General features: G+C 36.2%; 1 protein-coding gene across 1 annotated transcript in view; it reads right to left on the bottom strand.

Moving 5' to 3' along the window:
* The window catches only part of LOC135684803 (uncharacterized), a 58,940-nt gene that overhangs the window by 17,264 nt on the left and 19,582 nt on the right, over positions 1-22,094 (bottom strand). Inside the window, exons 22-55 of the mRNA XM_089115091.1 lie at positions 21,042-21,207; positions 20,620-20,760; positions 20,352-20,474; positions 19,794-19,921; positions 19,123-19,207; positions 18,302-18,451; positions 18,063-18,124; positions 17,838-17,885; positions 17,345-17,516; positions 16,596-16,913; positions 16,048-16,218; positions 15,568-15,633; positions 15,191-15,334; positions 14,619-14,754; positions 14,353-14,496; positions 13,823-13,974; positions 11,590-12,531; positions 10,744-10,873; positions 9,788-10,417; positions 8,864-9,190; positions 8,125-8,243; positions 7,519-7,676; positions 6,995-7,118; positions 6,533-6,581; positions 6,114-6,178; positions 4,871-5,191; positions 4,203-4,373; positions 3,335-3,463; positions 2,805-3,089; positions 2,432-2,640; positions 1,842-2,111; positions 1,243-1,411; positions 914-1,060; positions 482-556 (exon numbers count right to left, since the gene is read on the bottom strand). Of these exons, the coding sequence (XP_088971217.1) occupies positions 482-556; positions 914-1,060; positions 1,243-1,411; positions 1,842-2,111; positions 2,432-2,640; positions 2,805-3,089; positions 3,335-3,463; positions 4,203-4,373; positions 4,871-5,191; positions 6,114-6,178; positions 6,533-6,581; positions 6,995-7,118; positions 7,519-7,676; positions 8,125-8,243; positions 8,864-9,190; positions 9,788-10,417; positions 10,744-10,873; positions 11,590-12,531; positions 13,823-13,974; positions 14,353-14,496; positions 14,619-14,754; positions 15,191-15,334; positions 15,568-15,633; positions 16,048-16,218; positions 16,596-16,913; positions 17,345-17,516; positions 17,838-17,885; positions 18,063-18,124; positions 18,302-18,451; positions 19,123-19,207; positions 19,794-19,921; positions 20,352-20,474; positions 20,620-20,760; positions 21,042-21,207 (6,526 nt within the window). The remainder of the gene's footprint in view (positions 1-481; positions 557-913; positions 1,061-1,242; positions 1,412-1,841; positions 2,112-2,431; positions 2,641-2,804; positions 3,090-3,334; positions 3,464-4,202; positions 4,374-4,870; positions 5,192-6,113; positions 6,179-6,532; positions 6,582-6,994; positions 7,119-7,518; positions 7,677-8,124; positions 8,244-8,863; positions 9,191-9,787; positions 10,418-10,743; positions 10,874-11,589; positions 12,532-13,822; positions 13,975-14,352; positions 14,497-14,618; positions 14,755-15,190; positions 15,335-15,567; positions 15,634-16,047; positions 16,219-16,595; positions 16,914-17,344; positions 17,517-17,837; positions 17,886-18,062; positions 18,125-18,301; positions 18,452-19,122; positions 19,208-19,793; positions 19,922-20,351; positions 20,475-20,619; positions 20,761-21,041; positions 21,208-22,094) is intronic.

Genomic DNA, 22,094 nt, shown 5'->3' with positions numbered 1-22,094 from the left:
GCATTCACTTTTTTATGGATTGAGCGAGACCAGGAGGGAAAATAGTTTAACAAACAGTCAAGGAAAATAATGGGAACAAACAAGACCCCCTATTATCGAAATTGCATCCTATCGGCTTTCCTAAAACTCACTGGTTAAAACTGAGGTAGACTTAAAAAGAACTTTGAGAAATGTTATATTGAAAATGTTTACGTATCCATACTAAGGATAACATGTTTACAGCCAGCTCGAACAATCCTAAAGACAATTTAGGCAACCTTGGCCCTTGCTTGCCCTTACTTTTTCTATATATCGGTCCAATATCTTATTTGCTTCTGTCTGACATTGCTTTCCTATGTGCAAGGAAAACTGTAAAGTGCAATATGTTACCATTTTCTACGATTAACAATGCTTCAGCAAGTGGAATAAAAACTGCATCTGGATGAAAACTCCTTCAACTGCTAAGCTGATAACACGTAGCTAATGACTTTAAAAAACATACCTCATATAGATAGATTTTCACTTTTGGATTGTCTTTGTTATATTCATGAATGTTGTGTTCTAGAATTGCTTTTGCCTGAAAAACAACAAATAACATATTTTACATTAGACTGTCCCGTCCTTATGCATCAGCAGCTAAAAACGAGAGTTTCAAGCATAAGCTGACGGATTATTTTCCAATATTGAAGGCTTAGACAGAAATATTTCTCTGCAGAAAAGGTATCACAGAAAGCCAGAATAGGGGTGAATACAGTGGCCTTATATAGAAAATCTATTTCAGGTTTTCAGACATGTATAAAGAATTAAAATGCATACAGCAAAAGAAAAAAGGAGCCGGAAGCAGGAATATCGAGAGACATCAGTATTTAAATACTGCCGTGTGATCCTCAACATTTTTATGAAAAAAATAATCGAGCTTGATAACATCACGTACCTTTGAAAGATCACTGCTTGCTTTGTAAGCGTTAATCTGTTCTTCTGCATCCACTGAATTTTTGCTTGATTTGGAGCCCTTCTTTATTCCATCATCAACATCAATGAGGTTAGAAATGAGGCATGAAGGCTTCATCATAAACTCAAGCTGTAAGAGCATACATGTATCATTAAAAAGGCAAAATATCAGCTACTTGTAAACAGACAACCTAGAGATAGTACGGGCCTACAAACAATTCAATTATACCACGTTGGAAAAATCTTAAGTAACTGAGTGGCATGAAAATGGCAAGATTTGTAACCAGTTCTTTAGAAAACTAGATGTTTTACCTGTGATTTATCAAAACGCTTTTTCGCAGCTGTGTGAAATGCTTGCATCCATCGACCTTTATCAACGGCGTCCATCAGAACAGTTCCATACACATTCTCACATTCATGTTTCCAGGAAGTGATCAGATCTTCTTGTGAACAAGAAGAGTTTAACACCAGGCAAAGGTTTCTTGGAAAGATGAAGTAACAGAAAATAAGGACAAAAACTAGTCAATTACAAACTACATGCTTTTGTCCTAGCTTTTATTTCTGCAAAACAAGAAGTAGGAAACACAAAATTCTTTTTCAAAAAAGATAATATATAACAGGAAGATATCTCAAACTCCAAAAGAAGGTTGCGGCATCATAAGCTTTTACAATAGGTTCAACATCGCACTTTCTTGATTACATAAATCTGGCCTAAAGTAAACCTTACATTGAGTAAATAGCTTTAGTCAATTTGTTTCATTCTATATGAATTTTTCAGTAAGAAACACAGAAAGAAACCTGAATTCTGGAAGATAAGTGAAAAAGACAACAAAAAAGTAGTACTGAATAAAAGATTAGAAGCTTTGATTATTTAGAATTAAAAAGAATAAATGAATGATGCAAATGCATACCTGAATAAAATACAAAGATCATTGAGCGTAAAGATATAATGAGCACGCTGAGGGGTAGGCAAAAACATGTTTCGTATATTTTCTTGCACTTCGACCGTGATAGCAACAACGCGCTCGAGCAATCTTGTCATGGCCTCCTCGTTTACTCGCTTACGAATCATTTCACTCGAAACAATTTCTTCGCTTTCTTCTTGACTAGATGACTGAGGGGGTGGAAGAATGAAGTGTGTCTGGAGTAAGGTGCCGAATATCTCGCATTGCTCTTCTTCGCTATAATGATACATGACATTTTATTCGAACATTCTTAATAATTCTCGAAAAGTGTGTAAAAGGTTCCTATATAAAGGGAATTAAATGCAATTGAATGACATAACCATGGTTAGGGGCAGAAGCAAATCTTCATGAGACAAGACGCAAAAGGACAAGGGTAATTAAACACGACATCAAAAGAGATAAACCAAAAACGAGCGGTAAAGTATTCTAGAGGTCTATCGATAAACATTTAAACAACGTTATTTCTAGGGCCCCCAGTTCCTTACAAATGGAAAATATCAACTGAAAAATTGTTTGTAGTTTGGAAATAACCTTACCAAGGGAATGGCAGATGAAAGACGATCCATTTGTTTAGCAGTCTATTGCTTAACTTGGGCGTCGTCGCTGTAGTCCATGGATTGTATGTCGCCAAATATGTGACATCTTGCACCTCACGCCATTTCCAGCCTCCATGGTAGAAAGATCCGTTTTGATCTAGAAGTTGACGAACTGTTTCACAAGCAGGTTGGATGCTTGCGTCGTTTGCCTAAACAAAAGCAAGATAGATACAGATGTAACTGGAGAAGGTTAACAGGGTGTGAAGGAGCCAAAAGAACATAGGCAGAAGAAGAACAAGCGCCAATGAGCACGATTACCAAATTTATTGCATCTATACCAAATGATTAGGCCTAAAACATAAAGTATACTCACATAGCTATGATTCAGGTCATCAATCAAGCATATAAGTCTTTTGTTGCCTTTGGGCACATATGTCTTGGTATGCTTCCATTCGAGGAACTCGTCCATTCTTTGCCACAGAGTTTTCGAGGTGATAAATTTGTTTGCATTTATGAACAATGACTGAATCTCTGCCATGTCAGTAGATTGGCTCTGCAAACGATCTTTAAATATGTGCGACTTTCCACAACCAGGAGGGCCTGCTAACAACACAGGCTTTCCATTTTCAATAAGGGCGCTTACCAGAAGTGACACAACCTACAAATAAACATAAAATAAAAAGATGACAACTTTCAAATATAGATCTAGTCATCTTTCAAATATAGATCTAGTCAACAACACACATTACTAAATCATGGTAGACGCGGTTAAATATTTCTATCAAAATGTAGCTGTGGTTCTTAATAGCTGGGAAGCAAAAAGCTTATGCCACATAGGAAGCAATAAACTTGATACTGTGCTAGCAGCCAGAGCAGCTAAAAAGACAGCTTCAAAAAACTTACCATATTTTTTGAAGTGGCAACGTGTGCGTCAGGAGGAAAAGATGAATTTGGTTTTCCAGAGTAGGAAGGAAGGAAATTCTGCGCGTTTACAAATTCGTGTGTTTCTGGGTGAACGTAGCACTGCCATAACTGAAAAGAGAAAAGGTTAAATCAGGATGATGGTAGGCATGTTATTAGTCAAGGTTGCCTTAAATTTAGTGAGGATGGATCTAATTTCTACGATGGCCCAGAAGGCTCACTTCAGTTTTCTTTTTTTACACAGTTCACAGTTTTTTTTACACAACACAGGCTTTACTAAGCTAAAATCTCGGGGTTCTTGTAGCGCTGACCAAATTAACCAACGATCCTTTCAAAAATTACAACTAAACTGTGTAAAAAAAGAAATGACTGAAGTGTCAAAAAGTACAACTGAACTGTGTAAGAAGAAAAAAATGAAGTGAGCCTTCTGGGCCATCGTCATTTTCAGCCACTGAAGTCCCTGACTTTGTAAGTTTAAATCAAAGTTTTCTCAAGATTTCTATCGTCAATCGGCAGCAACATTCTTACAGCATTGTATTTTTGCGCAAGTTATCAGCAAAATTTACATTTCACTAGATCTTCCAACAATCAGAGCTAAACCGCAAATAAAAATACTCAAAATTAGAAAGAAGTCGTTTGTTTATCGTGTGTTCATGAAGTCGAGTGACTTTCATTAGCAGAGGGACAAACATCAATCTAGAGTTGGTATTTGAATCAGTGGCATACGTGGGTGCTGACATATTATGTCATCTTTTTATGAGAACTGTTAGGATAAACCAATTGTTAGAAGAGGAGTTGATTGAACAAACAAGGCAAGTCTATGGGATGAAAATGAGTGAAAAGAACGTACCGATACATCATCTGGGAATGTAATAAATTCAGACCATTGATTTCTCCACCAGTTGCTGAAATGTTCTCTGTATTCCTCGAGAAGATTTCCACCGAAGGCCCAGAAAGCAGCAAAATTAAAGAAAGCATCAAAACAATCATAACTTGGGTCTTGGGCATTGTAGATAAGAGCCTATAAAAACAGGAGGAGTCTTAAACATAGAAAATGGAAAAGAGAAATGATTTTGTCAAACAATCTGGAAAATAGTCTAACACAACTAAACAACTATTGATCGAAAAATTCGCTACGTGGATCAGCTTACAGCCATTTGATTTAATGGACGCGGTAGAAAATTAGTTACACTTACTTTAAATAAAATTGTTTGCTACAAAACCTTTAAGAAGGCTTGAACGTTTGGACACAGTTGTTATAGTAAACGTTTCTTCCGGCGTTTCTTAGGTCTGTACAACTTCGTTTAAAAAAACGTAACAACATCATTAAAAAACTTAACATTTTTGTATTATTTTTACAAGCAGTTTCTTTTTTCATCTGAATGCATTCAATCGTGCATACGTAGGAAAAAGTGATTTCATACAAAAAGAACTTAAGATAGATAAATTTTCGAGACTACTTCTCTTGAATGTTTGAGAAAATATATTTTTCCTACAAATCTCAGGAAAGCAACTCACTTCAAAGATCGATATTAAATTCTGAACCATGTTTGTCTCTGTTAACGAAACCGCGTGCTGAAGCTGTCCATGGCTGTGATTGTAGCCGACAACCGACTTCTTTTGTTTTTCTTCAGAACGTATGACTTTCTCGTGGATCAGGAAGTCGATCGTTGTTGGGATGTACCTATTGCATAAGTCAGTTAGAATATCTCTGTTCGATTCGGTTTGTCTTGAGAGCCAGTTCTGCAAAATCAGTTCCCAACCAATATCATCTGAATTAAGCTTCAAGACACCACAATCCAAAAGTAAAGAGGTTGGAATGTTATCCAGTGTGTCAACCTGTAAATTCAAATTTCATTTCATCAAGCAACGCTCTTAGAGCGTGTATATTAAATATATTTTTATTTATTGTCATGAGCATAAAGAAGAATTAAAAAATTATAAAGAGAATGTCCGTGAGTGTTTCCTAGGACACTGGATAAACATGAAAGGTGATCGAGCCCAGTGCCCTATTGCAAAGCTTATGATATTGTTATTAATATTATACAGTCTGAATTTCAAAAAATTATAAAATAAAGAATACATATCTTTAAAATACAGCTTAGATTTGGACAGAAAGTATAGAGTTTGACAATTTTTACACTACATGATTTCATTTTACAATTCAGAATAAAAGAATAACGAAAAACTAAGAAAAATGAAGCATTTCAAAGATGTCTTTGCTTTTAACATACTTTCGCTTTTCCTTCGCAAACTAAATTTGATAAAATGAAAAGCTTTGAAAATGAGCTATTAATGTAGCCATTTTAAGAGAATTTTTTATAAGACCACACCCTCGTTTAAGCCACCCTTAAACAACCCTAATGCAAATTGCAAAAATGTCCCAAAGGTATAAATTGCAAAAATGTCCTAAATAGCCAAAGGTGGTTCATTCGAGGATTCAGGAAATTTAAAAAACTATCTGAAACACGTTTAATACAATTTGCGGAACGTAAACCTGTTGTTATTCCAGCTTTAGAACATTCTTAAAAGGAATTTACCAGAAAACTGAGAGCCTAATGGTTTTAATTCTTTGAAAACGAAAAAATTCAAACGAATAGCAGTTTTAGGCCCTAAGCACAGTGGTAATCTATTCACAGCATACGTTTGCTCTGAGGGAAACTCTTTAGAAATAAGAGTCAGACAAAACAGAGTCATCGACTGAAGAATATTATTAAGTTAGGACAATAACAATTCCTTTCTCAAAATTGAAAAGACTTACCTCCCAAATAAAACGCACGGTGGAAGGAAGGTTCAGCCTCTCCGCATCTGGAAACGTCAGGTTATCTAAAAAGAAATCAAAACGTAGCTTTAAAAAAAACGAATAAATGGCTTTCAATCCCTTCGCTTCTATGTCACTCTCAGATGATTCTATTTAACCGACCACTCTATCTTTACTTTGAGACCTAATGTAAGCCTATCTAAATGCTTATATTGCCAAATTTTCAGTTACGAAATCAAGAAGCAAATCTTCGAAAATTTTCAGCAAGCTAACATAACAATGTTTTCCTAGCAAAAGTCATCAACAAAAAAGTTTTAACAATTCTTCAGATTCCCTGATTCCGTTTGATCAAAATAACGCTTTGGAGGTCAGTAGAAAAAGCCTGCAATAGCCAATCTGAATTCGTGAAGTTAACATACCACTTCCAGTGAGAACATCTGCAAGAGTTTCTAGCTGAGATGGATGGGCCTGTGAAGAATATTCGAGGGCATCTTATCAATTGATTGCTCTAATAGAACGAAAATTTAAATATTTTGAAGCAACGTGAAATCAAGGAAGAGCGCAAACCAAAAAAACAAGCAAATTTACCAACAAGCAGAGAAACAAACAAACAGCGTCCAAACTCTCTTTCAACCTATCTGCTTGCAGTTCCTTGAAAAGTAGAGGTTCCTTCCAACTTCAAAAATCAACATCTATTTAGCAGTAAGATGCAATTAATAGACACCGTAAATATGATTTTGATACATAATAAGAACATTTATCCAACAATAAACCCTCTTTTTCCCATTCGGATTGATTAAAACATCTAGATAAAGTTTGCGATGGCAAGTCAAAAGATCGTGTTACGTCAGAAACAGGATTATTTAGTGATAAATTGTTACCGGGCCATCCAAATGGATCCATCTCAGATCTTGCGAGTCACTAGCTCCAAGGCCAATCTCACATTTGTACATGTCATGCAACTTCCTTCGCAGAACTGATGGCAAAAGTCCGTCCACCCATACTCTAAAAGGCGATACAATCAAACTTCAAGTACTTTGGAATAAACAAACCAATGTACCTTGACATTATAATCTTTAAAAAGGTATTCCAGTAGATTAATATGTAAGAGATATTGCTGCTAAAGGTGCAAATATAAGCTTTCCAGTTCTCACAAGAATAGACCCTCTAGTTCAAAAGGTCAAGCCCGGTTTACCGACAAGCAATGCATAACGTAACTAGCCTTTTCATACTGGTTTCCTTCATAGCCACAGAACTTTTTTTATATGCCAAAGCAATAGAAGTTCGTAATCATACAGGGAGGGGGATACATTTGTCACCTTGGTATTTGGTATGTGAAAGTCAGATAACAATGCTATCACCAGGCAGCTTAGCTGATATCAAGATAACTGATATAGCGACTTACTTAGTGTTTTTGTCGAAGTAGCCAAATAGCTGTTTAGCGTCCACGGAGCCAAGGAACATCGAATTGTATATGATATTTCGACCCATTTCTCTCTGGGCAGCAATCAAAGCTCGAATTATTTCAGTCTTACCGCATCCAGCTGGGCCAACGACTATAACCTGTTATAAGAAGCAGTATAAAAGTAAAAATCCGAAGTCATTCGCATTCAAACCAGTATATAGTGAGCTTTAGCATTTGGTTCAGATGGGCTGTGGGCTGATTTTAACAGGTGCGAATTGGCTATAAGCTTGATTGAATGCATAAAAGGACACAGTAGAAGCTAATTCTAGTGCAATATTCAATATTCAGTAAAGTGACTTCCAATGCGGTGCCTGTTTTTTCACACTTTGTTTAACACAAGATAATTTTATAAAATCCCCATACAAAACAGAATCCAAGAACAGATTCATTGTTATAACTTTAGGGCGAAAAAGCAATAAAAAACTCGCATTTGAGTAAATATCAAAAAGCCCCTTTATTAAGAACTTTAGCTAGACGCAAACGCTGAAGACAAATAGGATAAAAAACTAAACAGAGAAAGGTAGCAACTTTGAATTATTTACCGACCGTTTTGTTGCTTGAAACAAGCTGGGACAACTGCAACACTCTGGAAACGAAAGCATGTCCAGGCTGAAGATCTATCTTCTGGACAGCAATCCGAATGGCTGATTCCAAATCACTGATCGCTGCAAATCAAAAGTCAATCACAAGTATTTGCAAGGTAGATTTACTCATATTTATGTATATGGCATCGAAAAACTTCAAGCTAAGAGATCAACTGATTCATGTTTCATTGAATATAGTTATTTCATAAGAAATTATTTAATATAAATACAAACGGTGATTGAAAATAGTTGCTTCAAAAGGCTTACAAATTATCTTACAAATTATAAACATTCTTAGTTCAGCAACTGTCACTCGTTCAGCTCTGTATACATAAGCAGTGACCATAAAACACAGTTGGCAATAAATGGGTGACAGTTTCAAATGAGTTTTACTGTTCCATCAAACCTCAACGAAAACATCTTATCAAATTTTCTAAGAGGTAGGCTTCTAAATCCCTAGCATCTTCGACGAGTACCCTAATAAGAAGGGTATCACAAATAGGGTTCCAAAAAACCGGGAAATTGCCAAGCAAGTTTGCATTTCATAGCATTGTGTCATAAGGATTTTAAAATGGATGTAAAGTTTTCTTGAGCTCACATTTTGAGGGTAATTTCCTGCTAAGCAGATATGTTTTGTTTTTGCAGAGTTTAACATTGTCTTAAAAGTGAATCTTTAATAAATCTATGCATGACAAATTTACCTTGATCCTTCGGCTGCGGTGAGCTTGGTAGAATTCTCAGTGGCGCCCCCTTCTCTTGGTTTGTCAAGCCAATCGTCTTCTCGGCTGAAGTCACGTGTTTGTCCTCTTGCATTCCTTGATTGAAAATTAACGGCACGTCAAGAGAGGGGAAGAAATCTGCTAACAGCGTAGCAAACATGACCGCATCAGCCCCCACTAGGGACGGCATCATCTGACCTCTTATAGCCAATAGCAAGCTCTTCTGCTCTAGTGTTTTCAAATCAATCTTCGGCGTTTCACTGGATGCTGACTGAGCGGAGATACTCCTTTCATGCTCTCCAATTTCATCTAAAATGAATTCAAAATCTTAGATTTTTGATATGATACTGAAAAAGTAATGAATGTGTAAAAGCTGTCTGAGACACTGAATATTTCGTGTCGGCTAATACGAAGGCGCTTTACAGCTGAAGTGTATGACATATTCAGTGGCGTAATAGGAGCATCCGAGGCCCTAAGGAAAAAATCCATATTTACATGTCAAACACAATAGTGAGATGTAAAAAAGTTTAATGTTGTTTTTCTCGCTAATAAGGGAGAATGAGTCACAAAAGCTTCAGTTGAAGAGCTTTATAAGTTTTTGAAAAGATGTTGGACTTGAGCGATTAAACATGAATAAAAATGAGCTCCTTTTGGTCGGGGGCTCTAAGTCATCAAACTATGGTTCTCTAAACTCTCTACACTGGACATATTTAGGCCACGATCATTTATCACGGATAGGTTCGGATCAAATCACTTATTAAGACTGTCTTCAATTTTAAAAATTTCTTTTAATATTATAAATCATCGTAAAAACAACCAACAACTAGCTTTCATAGGATGTTATCTATACAAAACATGGTATTCATGGCCAAGGAAACGACAGAGACTGCCAAAAAACGATCATACCCTCATTTGTAATTTTATTATCCTTCTTTTCAGAATTCGAAATGTGAGCTGCCTCTTTAGGTGACAAAGGTGGGCTATCCGGGTCTTCAACTTCCCTGTCTTTATCCTGCATATGATCTTGCTCGTAGTAAGCTTCAGAAAGCTCTAAGGCCTTTAGCTGATCAAGGTGATCGCCAGCATCGCTTACCATACTGCAAAGAGCTCTAACCGACGGGGCTGCCTCCACCATGGCAAGTTTTGACCATATAGAATATATATTGGCAAGGCTGTGTGCAAGATTTTCGTTATAACTAAACCCGTGTACCATTAAATGCATTTTTACGATTGTTTCGATATCAGGTGTCGAAAGACAAACGATTCTGAACTTTGCAAGTAGGCCAGCAGGAACGGTATACAGCGATGACGTAATGCTAGGAAAGAAACTAGGGGCTTTGTTGTCGGAAACTTGTCCGCAAAGATCCATGCACGCGAATACCTTTGCATTGAAAGACAATGATAGCTCGTCATCAAGCATTGTGAATGTCGATTTCTTCGCCTGTAGACTCTGGTTTATCCTGGCAACCAACTGAGTAATCACCGACAATGCAGAGTTTGAGAGTCTGTCTAAGTTTGCAAAAATACCCCATGAACCTAGAAATTGGAGATAAGGCCACATGAAACTGCATATTATTATAAAGCAGTTGACAAAGAAATGAAATATCTATGCTGATACCTGAATACCCAAGGAATTACATATCCAAGATCATTAAACGAAATATTAAAAAGAGATTGAGCACATTAGTGTACCATGAAACATTTTCAGGCCGGATGGATGGCAAAATTGCAATCTAGCAATTTAAACGGAGACAAATGCATTCGTCAATAATTTCTGTGAGTCTCCACTGATGGCCTCACAATATTACAGTTATTTTTATCCACCCTTGTTGTAGAATTAAAGCTCCTAAGATGATATTCACCTGTGGCTGCAATTCCCTTAAAAACTTCGCCAATTTGCTTGGTGCTTAAATTCTCTGAGCAAACGAATTGGAAAGCTGGAAATCCGAATGCGTTTGACAACTCTAAAAGCATCTCATTTCGGCTGGAAACCTGGGGAATGAAATACGAATTTACAATTATTTTACAGCAAATACTAAACCTTCTTTCTGAGTGATTCTATTGTTCTTCTGTGAAGCGACTGCTATAGCAGCATCCATCAAGCCTAAAACCTAGTTCTAAAAAAATGCCTTCGAAGTGGTGTTTGCTGCTTTTGAAGTATAACAGACTAAAGGTGCCTAAACTAGATCAAGTACATTTTGAAGTGGTTTGGAAGGAGAAATGTCGTTTCATTTGTACGTATTAATCAAATCCTCTAGGGTGAAAGCATGAAAAGAAAACATTTGCATGAAAGGTTTTGAGGCTTCGAACAGGCAGCACTGACATGACGAAACATTCACATAGACTGAGGAATTACAGGCGTGTGAATCACGGGGTGATCTCATATCGGGCCTAAATAACCAAGATAAGCCTATCCCAATACGCACAGCTTCTCAGTTTTCTAACAAATACCTTCGGAAGCTAAGTAGTGATAAATACAAATCAAAGAATAAGATACACTTCGTTAAACAAGAAATTAGGAAACAATAATTATTTTTAGATATTGTTTTCTCTTAAATTCCTACGTAGCTTTTTGGCTCTCTCTAGAATATTAAAGAGATTTAAGAAAACTAGTGAAATTGGATAATTTCTATCAACTGTCGAATCATGCAATTGGATGAAGAGCTTTTAAATGAAGGTAAGGAATTGAATGTAGGAAAAAGCCTTACAGTGGATCCAACAAGAAGAACTGGCGACCGATTAAGCATCGATTGGGTCATCCAAAACACAGCTTTCTCTGACTCTGGTGTATTCACAATTCTAGCCGCTGTTCCTTGGTACTCAAAGCCGTAATCGCAGTCGTAATCCATCACAGATATCCTGCAAGTTGCACTGTCTTGTGACCAGTAATACTTCAACTGAGATTGCCACTCGAACATTCTTGCTAGCTGTGTCATGCCCTCGTTGCCATTCTGATCAGTGGAGCTAATAACTTTAGAGAGCTTTTGAGTAAGATCGCGCTTGTTGGAAAGTACAAATATCAAGTTTGTCAGTTTTTGCATTTGACTTGGAGTTAAGAAGATTCTTATTTCTTGCTTCGCGTGAAGGATTTCATCTTTCTCTGCAGTAAAATCGTCATCAACCTGTTCCGCATTGGAATCGTCGGCAACCTTTGTTCTTTGTTTAAGCACGTGATCATCAAGATCATTGCCGTTTGAGCCTTGCAGCAATGCAGCAGCTGATTGCAAGATGGCAGATAAATGCTGCTGCATGCCTGGAAGTGCATCTTTATCCCCAGCCTGGTATTCTTCAAAACACTTCTCTAGCTTCTGGGTGAGCTCTATTTGCAACGCCAAAAGGACGATCTCATTCAGGTTTCTCAAAGACCACGATGAAGGCAGACTCATCTCCTCACGCGCAGTGTTCTCTAGGTCACCAATTACCTTTGGCTCTTGCGCAAAGAGAACCTTTCGTTGTTGCGGAGAAGGAGACTTTTTGATCTTCGACTCCATCTTTCCGTGTGTTGTTGATTCACGTGACATTAGGCCAATTCTGATACTGTCAGGTAATGGCATTCCCAGTGCCGATGCCAGGCTAACTTGCAATGTCATCTTGACTGCGCTTACCACAGCATTCAGCCAGTTCTCAACCACTGAATCGCAGTCTACCGGCTGCAAACAAAATAGACACATCAAATATTTATCAGGAGGGTCAAGATTCTCTTAAAGGTTCTTTGTTGTAAGTTACTTCTATTAGTACAAAGCAATGAAAAGATATGTTACTCCAAGATACAAAGTATTACAAGTTGTCCAACAGTCAAAGGAAACGAAGGTGTACCATGTGTATTAGCAGTGTATTTAAACATAAGCGAAACGTGCACAAGTGCTAAGCAGCTGTGTTGATGCAATCAAACATACCCAGATAGAAAAAGGAACATTCTGTGCTTTTGAGTAAAAGCTTGAATGCTGATCGTTATTCAATTCATAGTGTCATTGTCTGCCTTCAAGATGAGGAGTCTTATGTGAGAAGGTTAATTGACAGCCTAACGTTCGAAATCTATTGTTGAGTCATTAACCACACTTGTTGTACCTAGCGTCACTCCGATAGTGACAACACGTTGCTGGACTGACGCCTGCTGTTGTTTGCTTCGCTTCGCTCGATTGTAAAATAGAAAAGTTGTTATTATTGGAAATTCGCTGTATATCGAGTTTTATTTACTGAACTCTGCAATCCAAGCCAGGGCCAACTGGCCCCAGCTTACACTTACAAACAGCTCATCAAAAGCTCTTCCTCATTTGCATTTATTATTGTATATGGAAAAATGAAGAACATTCCACGAGTATACTTCTACTAGCTCACGTAAGAAAAAATGTTGGATTCCAGAAGGAAAATGTGACACTAAATCTAAATAGAAATGCATCCCTATTGCATTTACTCTAGCATTAGCTTGGCTGGCCATGTTTCGTTTTCTGCTTAAACTACTAGCTTGACTGGCTGATCACCTGATGGTCTTATGCCAGCAACTATCTTGTAACTCGCATGCATGTTTTCGAATGCATTGTTTTGCAAATACAAATACAAATGAATAAAAGGATATCATATTACAAGAAACAGTCACTTGCATAAACAGTTATCTTAAAACCGAATAACAATACTTAGAAAATAACTGCATCTTGAAGATATTCGAGATGAAATATCCTCAACCCTGTTTTTAATTACCTTGACAATGAGTTACCAAGGAAATCTTGAAAATTGAAGCAACACAAGATAAGAAAATACTGAAAGTATTGTCTTGGCTACTCTTCTATCAAAATTGGCCTTTTTACTCATATGCAAATTTGCAAGAGACAGCAAGAAGGCTGAAACTTTAACAAAACCCCAAATTCAATTGGTATTCACAGAAAAATCTGCAATTTCGTCTTTTCAAAGGAGAAAAAATAATATGGAACAGAAATAAATTACCTTGACAAATTTCAGAATCTCTCCATGCAAACTTCGAATACCAGTGATTTTATAGAACTTTCGTTCTTCTGTGTCATGCACCTCGTAATCCATTACACATGCATTGCGCAAGATTTTTGAAAAATAGGGATTTACCAAACCTGGATCATACCCTAAAAAACCGTATTTAAGAATCAGTGAAACGGTTTATTTAGCTGTAAGAAACAATGCTTTGGAAAAGCAATTGCAATTCAAATATGCTTAATGCAAAGCAGAAGGTTTTTGAACCTCAGAAATACCATGGTTTATCAGTTATGTGTAGGCCCGGTAATAATGCTGAAATTTAAAATTATAATTGTGAATATAATTTTATTTTATTGTTATACATATTAAAGCTGTAATGTTTTATTCTACAGTTGATAATAATATTCTTGGCCATGAATTTAATTCAATTATCATAACTTCTAAACGAATTCGCATGACCAAGGTATCAATATTGTGCAAAATTCATTTCATTGAATATTACCAACCAACTTAAAAAGAGCAAATACCTTTACAAACTATGTTTAGAACTTCCTCTTGCGACATGAGATAAAGTCTTGGAAATTTCTGCTTTCTTCTCTCCAGTTGCGTTGTTAAGGCCTTTAAACATGTTTCAAAATTGATGTTGATCTTCTCCAGCCTTGGCAGTATGTCTACAAGAAATACGAAAAAATTACCTATTGAGTTAAGTTTCTTAGTTGAAATATACGAGCATACGAAAAACGAACATAATTCAGATTGAAAAACAAAACTGAATTATTCTTTTTAAATATACCTTCTCTCGTACATATTTGCAGGACATTCGGATTTTTTTCAGCCAGCTTCAAGATTTGTCTAAATTCATGACTGGACGAAGCAAAAAAATTGGTTTCCTTCGGCAATGCAACTCTGCACTCGTTTCCATTGTACAGCTAAATATGAATAAAATAGTTTCATTAGGGTACACATGAGGAAATTCTGATAATTTCGGTTTCACACCAGGAAATGAAACTGACATCAGATTGATGATTGCAAGATGACAAGACAAAAGAATTAACAGATAACTAAAATTAGACTTTAAAAAACGAGAAAATTAATCATTATATTTCAAGTTTTAAAAGCTGTATCTAAAGCGTTTTAGAGTGTTGAGGAAATCTTTTGACCTGATTCTGTTGCCTGGGAATTTCCAGGGTTTTTTAAACATACGACAAAATATTGAAATGCATGTTAAAAATAGATGGCTAAATGCTTTTATCATAAATATCGCAATTTTACTTTAATTCCACTATATTTTTCCAACATCTATTTTACGTATCGCCTGATGAATCAAAATATTTGAGATGGAATGAGGAATAAGGTAGATCTCACATCATCAAGTTTGATCCATTTCTGTTGTGCTTCCCACCACAGATTCAAAACTGCTTCAAGATTCTGCAACGTCTTCTGCCACTTGACAATGTCGTCAGCAAAGGAGCTTGCAGCACTTCCACCAAGCATTGATTGAAGAGACAACTAGGGGAGAAACCGACCTTCAATCTAATCTGTGTGAATTAGTAAGTCTATCAACAAACCTTGAACAATTATTTGTATACCTTTGAGTCAGACTTCAGCGGAAAAACAGCTTTGGAACCTCTTGTTCTTGAGATGTCAGCTTGCCTATCTACAACCAAATCTATCTACAATCCTTGTGAATGTGCCATTCATATAAAACGCCAAATTGCAACAAAAAAGTGTATGGTTTTTACCTGATGCAGCTCTAGTTCTTCTAGAATAGGTTCGATATTTTTCAGTAACAGTACTTCTCCAAGTTCCTGAAACATTTTCAAAAAGACTGATAACACATTACATCAATTTGATTTAATAGTGGGTATATTTTCATTAAGAAGTGAAAAGATGTAGTTATTCTTCATTCCGGAAAGAATACGCCTTACTCTATTCGTCGTTTAGTTTTCTGTTTGATTGATTGCTCACATTATTTTCTTTAACTTACAGTATGAATAACAGCTATACGCAGAAAACGAAAATACCACAGTTAAATGTATTTCAAAAAGAAGTCAACAAGTCTTCTCTACTGAATTTACTTTCAATTTCTCTTATATCAATCTTATTTCTCTTAAACAAAATTATATCCCGTCTGCTCGACAAATAAAGACTCGTACTACAACGCAATTATAACAATCATCTTAGTTACAGCTCAGTGAAATGTTTTTCTAAAACTAAGTTACCATAATGTTGAGAATAGATGGACGCTTTGAAGTAAAAGACAGGATTGAAGTTGCTCGTAGCCTCGAATCCGATCGCAATCCAAGGCTAGCCAATGACACGCGACTGCCAGAGTGACGTACTCCGCTTATCATGCCGTGATCAGAATCGTTGCCATATTCACTCGCAGGTGTCTAGAAAAGAATCGTACCATGAAAACTATTAGACAAAATTGAAGTGTAAGAGTTAATCACCTTGATCAGCAAGAAACATATCAAAAGCTTTCGGATTTCCTTTCCTATAATAACAAGGGTTTTCATCGACATATCTTGACCTTCTAAAGATGTTTAATATTTCGACAAGAATGTCATGGCAGCAAATTTCTGACCGTGGTTATCACGTGGTCTACAAATTTCCTCTATAAAGACATTGAATACAACAACTTAGTGAAGAAATGGATTCTAAATTCAAACGAAAGATACACGTTGGCAACATGTGTTCTCATGTTGGCAATTTTCCAGAGTCGTTTTTCTCTGACGGCTAAATTGCTAATGAAGCAGTCAGTACTCACATCATGAGTAGGCATAATATTTGAAAATCCAGTTGACAATCTTGTGTGTTTGACCAACTCAAACATCTTACTCAACCAAACTTCTTCATATGTTTTCAAAGCCTTTTCAATGCCGACATCTTTAGCTGCCCTCTGAATCACACCGCGAACCTCGTCTGCATGGTTCTGTAGCCCAAGACCAATGAACTGTCCTAAGGTCATCTTTGTCAATCCATCACTGCTGATATTCACTGCACCTCCAGTTGCCCGCACCAGCTGCTTCCAGTGACGAGTCCTCATTGCTGCTTTGCTAAGGTCCTCCATAATTGGCACACAAGACTAAAAAGCAAAAAGCCAGCCAATTGAAGATACGGCGGCTTAGGAGAGATTTCCTAAACATTTACAGGTGATAACATACTAAGACATGTCCCGAACGTTCCTTGTTACGTTCTTAGACTTCTCTCAGTAAATGCTATCGGCCTTTCTCATTGTTAACTTATGTCTTCGCATTTATTTTCTTACCAGGGACCTTAAAAAGTTTTGAATGTTTTGTCGAACCTTTTTCATGTTCTAAAATAGATACCCTGTTTCTTTGAATAAACGATTTAACTGTCAATTCACTTCTTGAATGAATGTCATCGATGAATGCACATGGATCCAAATGCAAATAGGCCAATTATTAAAAATATTCTTGGCAGACAAAAGACATTGCTAAAACAAGACGCGGATATATTACGTTTTGATAGCGGAGCAATTGGCACAGGACTCACCTGCATTCGCTCGATTGACTGCTGCACACCAATAGTAACATCCCAGCCATTTGCCTTCTCGGGCAATTGTTTCAGTAACTCCTCTTGTTGCCCAAGCAGTTTTCGAAGTAGCTTAGGCCTGATTTTTTGCCATCGATGTCTCTTCCAGTCACTTTGCTGCTCTTGAATCACCCTAAATAAAAATAGAATACAAATTAACCATAAATTTTTAAATTTTGTTTCATCAGTTACACCATTGCTTTGGCCGAGTAGAAGTAGTAGATCAAGATACTCGAGTATTGCAAACATCTGCAAAAAATTCTATCAATGCTCAAACTTTATCAATAATCAAATACGATTCAAAAGGTTGAAGATGCTCGCCCTTTTAACTAAGTTCCCTCTATCTCCCATAAACAGAAAATCCATATATCTTTGACCGAGCCCCAATCATTTAACTAGTATAAGAAAACTTCATGAATGTAGAAATAAGGATCATAAATCTGTCAAGACTTACTTTGCAGTTTCCCAAACCTGTCGCAAAATTCCAAGATCAGAGCGAAGGCTAAAATACAAACAGTAAAATAGCTTTAGTTCGTTGATATCTCTGAACACGATTAATTTGAGATCGGCAGAGGGTATTTTTTTTTTGAAATTCTGTGCTTATATCAAATTTACAAACAACAACATTATAATCAAGACTATCTTCTCAGGTTTTGATAAATTCTATATGAAACCCTACCTTGGCAATATTGAGAAGTCAACAATTTCTTCTTCCAGTAGCTCTTGCAACTCAACAAGATCCTACAATAATGACGTAAAAGCTTTATTAGACAGGATGTACTACGACTAAATTCATTCTATGTGAATGTGTTAAAAACTACTTTGAATAGCAAAGATATGGGGAACCAAAGTATGGCCATATAGCTATTCCCATTGACTAAGGAACTAATTGACAAAAAAGTACATTAATAAACTAACTTGTGCTTCGCCTTCAATAGTGTTTAGGCTCTTTTCAATCGAGTCCATGATGTTGTGCGCAGTGTACACGCGACAGGACCTCTTAAAAGCCTCACTGGCCCTGAAGTCATAGTCCAACTGCAAGCAACGTTCTCCAAACTTCTGAAGGGTCTGAAAATCGAAATCAAAAATTATAATATCAAGAACATTTTCAGGCCACAAAGTACTTTTAGGTATATTAAAATGTTTGTTTACTTTGCGGAGTATAAACCATAAGACTGGTATTTTCCAGTATTCTTTGCATCTCTTAAAAGGAGAAAATCTCTGCAACCAGGTTTAGTAAACGTAACGTATGAAAACGTGTGAAAAATCAACAAGTGCACTAGCTGATAAACAACTTTAATTATAGACTCAAACAACTTTATAACGAGTACATGCTCGAAACGTCGTGATTTAAGCAATCAAACTATTATATTTTCATTCTGGTATTAGATTTATTTGCTAACTGTATTACATATCTAACAACTTTAGTATCCTTAAGGTATGCTTTATCTAATGTATTATGTGGCTAGCTAAAAGTTCCCTTTTCAATTGTTAATGAAATCTGCAATGACAGTAAAGCTAAAAAAGAAAAACTGATTTCATTGGGTTACACTCAACGCTGGTGAAAATCTAAACAAAAACTTACGCGCAGAAATCAAATTAAATTTTGCTCCAAATTACAAATAAACAGGTGGGAACTAGCGAATGGCAGTTAATCTTAATCCATATCACCAGCAGTCTTAAAAATTTGCAAAACTAGATTTGATTTAAAATGAGATATTAGCTAGGCAAGTAAGTACCTTTGTCACGCTTTCAGCCTCAGCTTGGATCCTTGGCCCAAGTCTTTGCTTTGCTTGGTTCACTTTCATCTTGAGATTGTTCCATCTAAACAAAAATATCGCATCGAGAAGATGCATTTTCAGATATTTTAAATTCAAGCTTCAATACCTCAATCTATTACACCAAGTTACTGAATGCATAAATGCTTTCTTCAACAAAACCGAGGGAGGAGTGCGATCCAGGAAAAAGAGGCCCAGTAGCTCAATTGGCAACTTTTAGGGACTCAAACTTGAGAAAAGACAAGAATGCAACACAAAATATATGCAAGACTTTTTTATAGCTTAGTTTCACAAGTAAGACGGCGCAAGCTTATAATGTAGAACTCAACTCAACTCAAACTATTATACAGAAAACGTCCATACTTTTAATAAAAGAGATTACAGCAAAATAACACTTTTCTTGTGTTACAATAACGTAATCTAAACAACATAATTAGTTTGATTTTGGGCATCTTTCGGTGTAATGAAATTTAAATTTACAAACGTTCATAGATAAACTGCGATACAGAGTACAAATCGCATCCTTTAAAAGGTTTTAATAAAAAATGTGCCTGAGTATAATTTTCATAAAATCGTCAGAAAACACTTTTTTAAATCAGAAAATAGGAAGTCCAGTTTGCTTTGATGTTTACCTGAGAGGAGCAGCAGCGTAGAACTTTTGAGTGGTTTCTGGAAGTTTCTGCTCATATTTCTCAAGCAATGATAAAGTTCTTTTCATAGTGGCAAACTTGGTATCTAGCTCTGTCTGTTGTGCTGTAACCTTGAAAAGTTATTTAGATATAATGAATAAAGGTATTTCGATTAATATGAATCACGCAGAAGATATTTAATAAGTAGTCGATAATTTCAGTTAATTTAGCTAGTAACGGGCACAAAATGAAAGAAAATCAAAGAAATTAATTAAATGAACTTAACAGCAATTGAAATAACATGAAATGAATTGGCAAAATATATTGAATAAAAATCTTCAATTTTTCTAAAGCATTTTGTGAGTACAAAGCATGAATAACCAGCTTAATAATATAATCTTTAGGGCCATAGGCTTGCTTCAAAACTGATATTCTAGACTTCAAAAAACTTAAATTACATTAAACCCTTTACAAGACAATGGAACTTTGTATGAAATAGCATGCCATGTGTACAACTTATGTTCCTAAACATGTTTACAGGGAAATAGCCCATTCATTCACCTCGTTGAAAATCCTCATCAGTCGCATAAAAGAGAAAATATCGCGCTCTTCCCCAGTGATTGCTTCTACCCCTGGTTCGATTCTCTTGAGAAATGAATCCAGATCATTCAATGCACTGGAGACCTGGAAAAAATTTAAACATCGATTCTTTAAAAACATACAGCTGGGGAATAGTTTTAAGTTTACTATATCATGCTTAGGCATTTTGTTATCAAAGATAATTTTAACCATATATCTTTGAAGGAGTTTATTGAGCAAAAAAACTTGCCTGATCGGTGAGGTATTTTGTGAATGTGAAGACCCATTTACTGGCATATGTCTCAATGGTCTGCTTTACAGGCTGCATGTTAACTGTAATCCAACCAACTCGTGAACTTTCTGCAGCCGCATGTATCTCATCTCTGGCGACCTGCGAAATTCAAAACACAGCAACGTAAATTCTATGAAAATCCTCTTAAATCATGAAACATGAAAAAACATAATAATATCGATATGATTATAATTACAATATGGAAAATATTTATGGCATTTCAATAAATAATAACTAAAGAAATCTAAATATATATTTGTATCATGGTCATCGAGAAGAACATATTTGACAAACAAAGATTTAATGAGTAATAAATGTGTGGAAAAAGATTCTTTTCTAGGTACTACTTCAATCCCAGATATTCACAAGACCATGCGTACCCTGTAGACCTCCATTTCCCTGTCAAAATCATCCAGACTAGGAGCGTTGTCTTCCTTTGAAAGCTTCAATCTTTTCACTGCCAACAAAGTTCTCTCGCTCAGCGCAACAGTTCCCATCGTCGTGCTATTCAGAGTTGTTATGGCGGACGATGCGCGACTTGAGCTTCTAGAAATTATAACCAACGTGAGAAAATGATTGAAAGGGAAATTCTGACGATTAAAAATGTTGAAAGTGCGAACATATTTGCGACTCTACAAATGGTACATACGCAGTGACGTAACCGACTCCTAACGGTCCCCCAAAGATTTTCAAGAAACAGGCTTTTTTGCACTATTTGCTGTGAAAAGGGATTTAAAAAAGTCAATATTCCCCCATTAACAGGTTGCTTCTTTTCCTCTAACTTTTTAAAAACCACCGCTGTATCCTAAATCCTGATGCTTTCCCTTCGATGAAGTGAAAGTTCCGTTAGAATTATAAATACAGACACCGAGTAATTAAAGACCAGCAGTTTCTTTATTGTGTGAGGTCCACAAGTGTATAACGGCTGTTTCAAACTTCACAATCTTTTATAAATCATTTCGCTAAAATGTCTTCAAAACGAAAATATAATTCTGGAGCTTCCGAAAGAGTAAAAAAGAAACGAAAAATTGAAGCTGCTCATTCCAATACAAGGAAAATAGCAACATTTTTTCACTCGAGAAATCTAGAAGAAAGAAAGAAGATATCTCAAACCCAGCTTCACCGACGTCAATTTCAGAATGTCCCGTTGAATTTATTGAAAGTACTGCTTATGTGGAAGAAGAGAGGCTTGGCGTCGGACAAAACATAGAAGAAGAACGAAGGTCTAATTTTGAGAATGACTCTAAAACCTTTAGCAAGTTAAAGGAGAAAAATTTGGCTGCAGATACACGATTCAAATTCGATATAACCAAAAATTATCCCACTGATCGGGTCATTGTCCAAGTACAATTCAAGATGCTGCACTTAAAAGGGAAATTCTCATGTACGGGTCTTGCAGACCAATGGGGCATTATCAGTATAAAGATGAATAT

This window comes from Rhopilema esculentum, chromosome 21 (assembly GCF_057945365.1).
Source record: "Rhopilema esculentum isolate cy_ngs chromosome 21, ASM5794536v1, whole genome shotgun sequence".
Lineage (NCBI taxonomy): Eukaryota > Metazoa > Cnidaria > Scyphozoa > Rhizostomeae > Rhizostomatidae > Rhopilema > Rhopilema esculentum.
The sequence above is the reverse complement of the archived record's forward strand: the minus strand, read 5'-3'. Positions and strand labels throughout refer to the sequence as shown.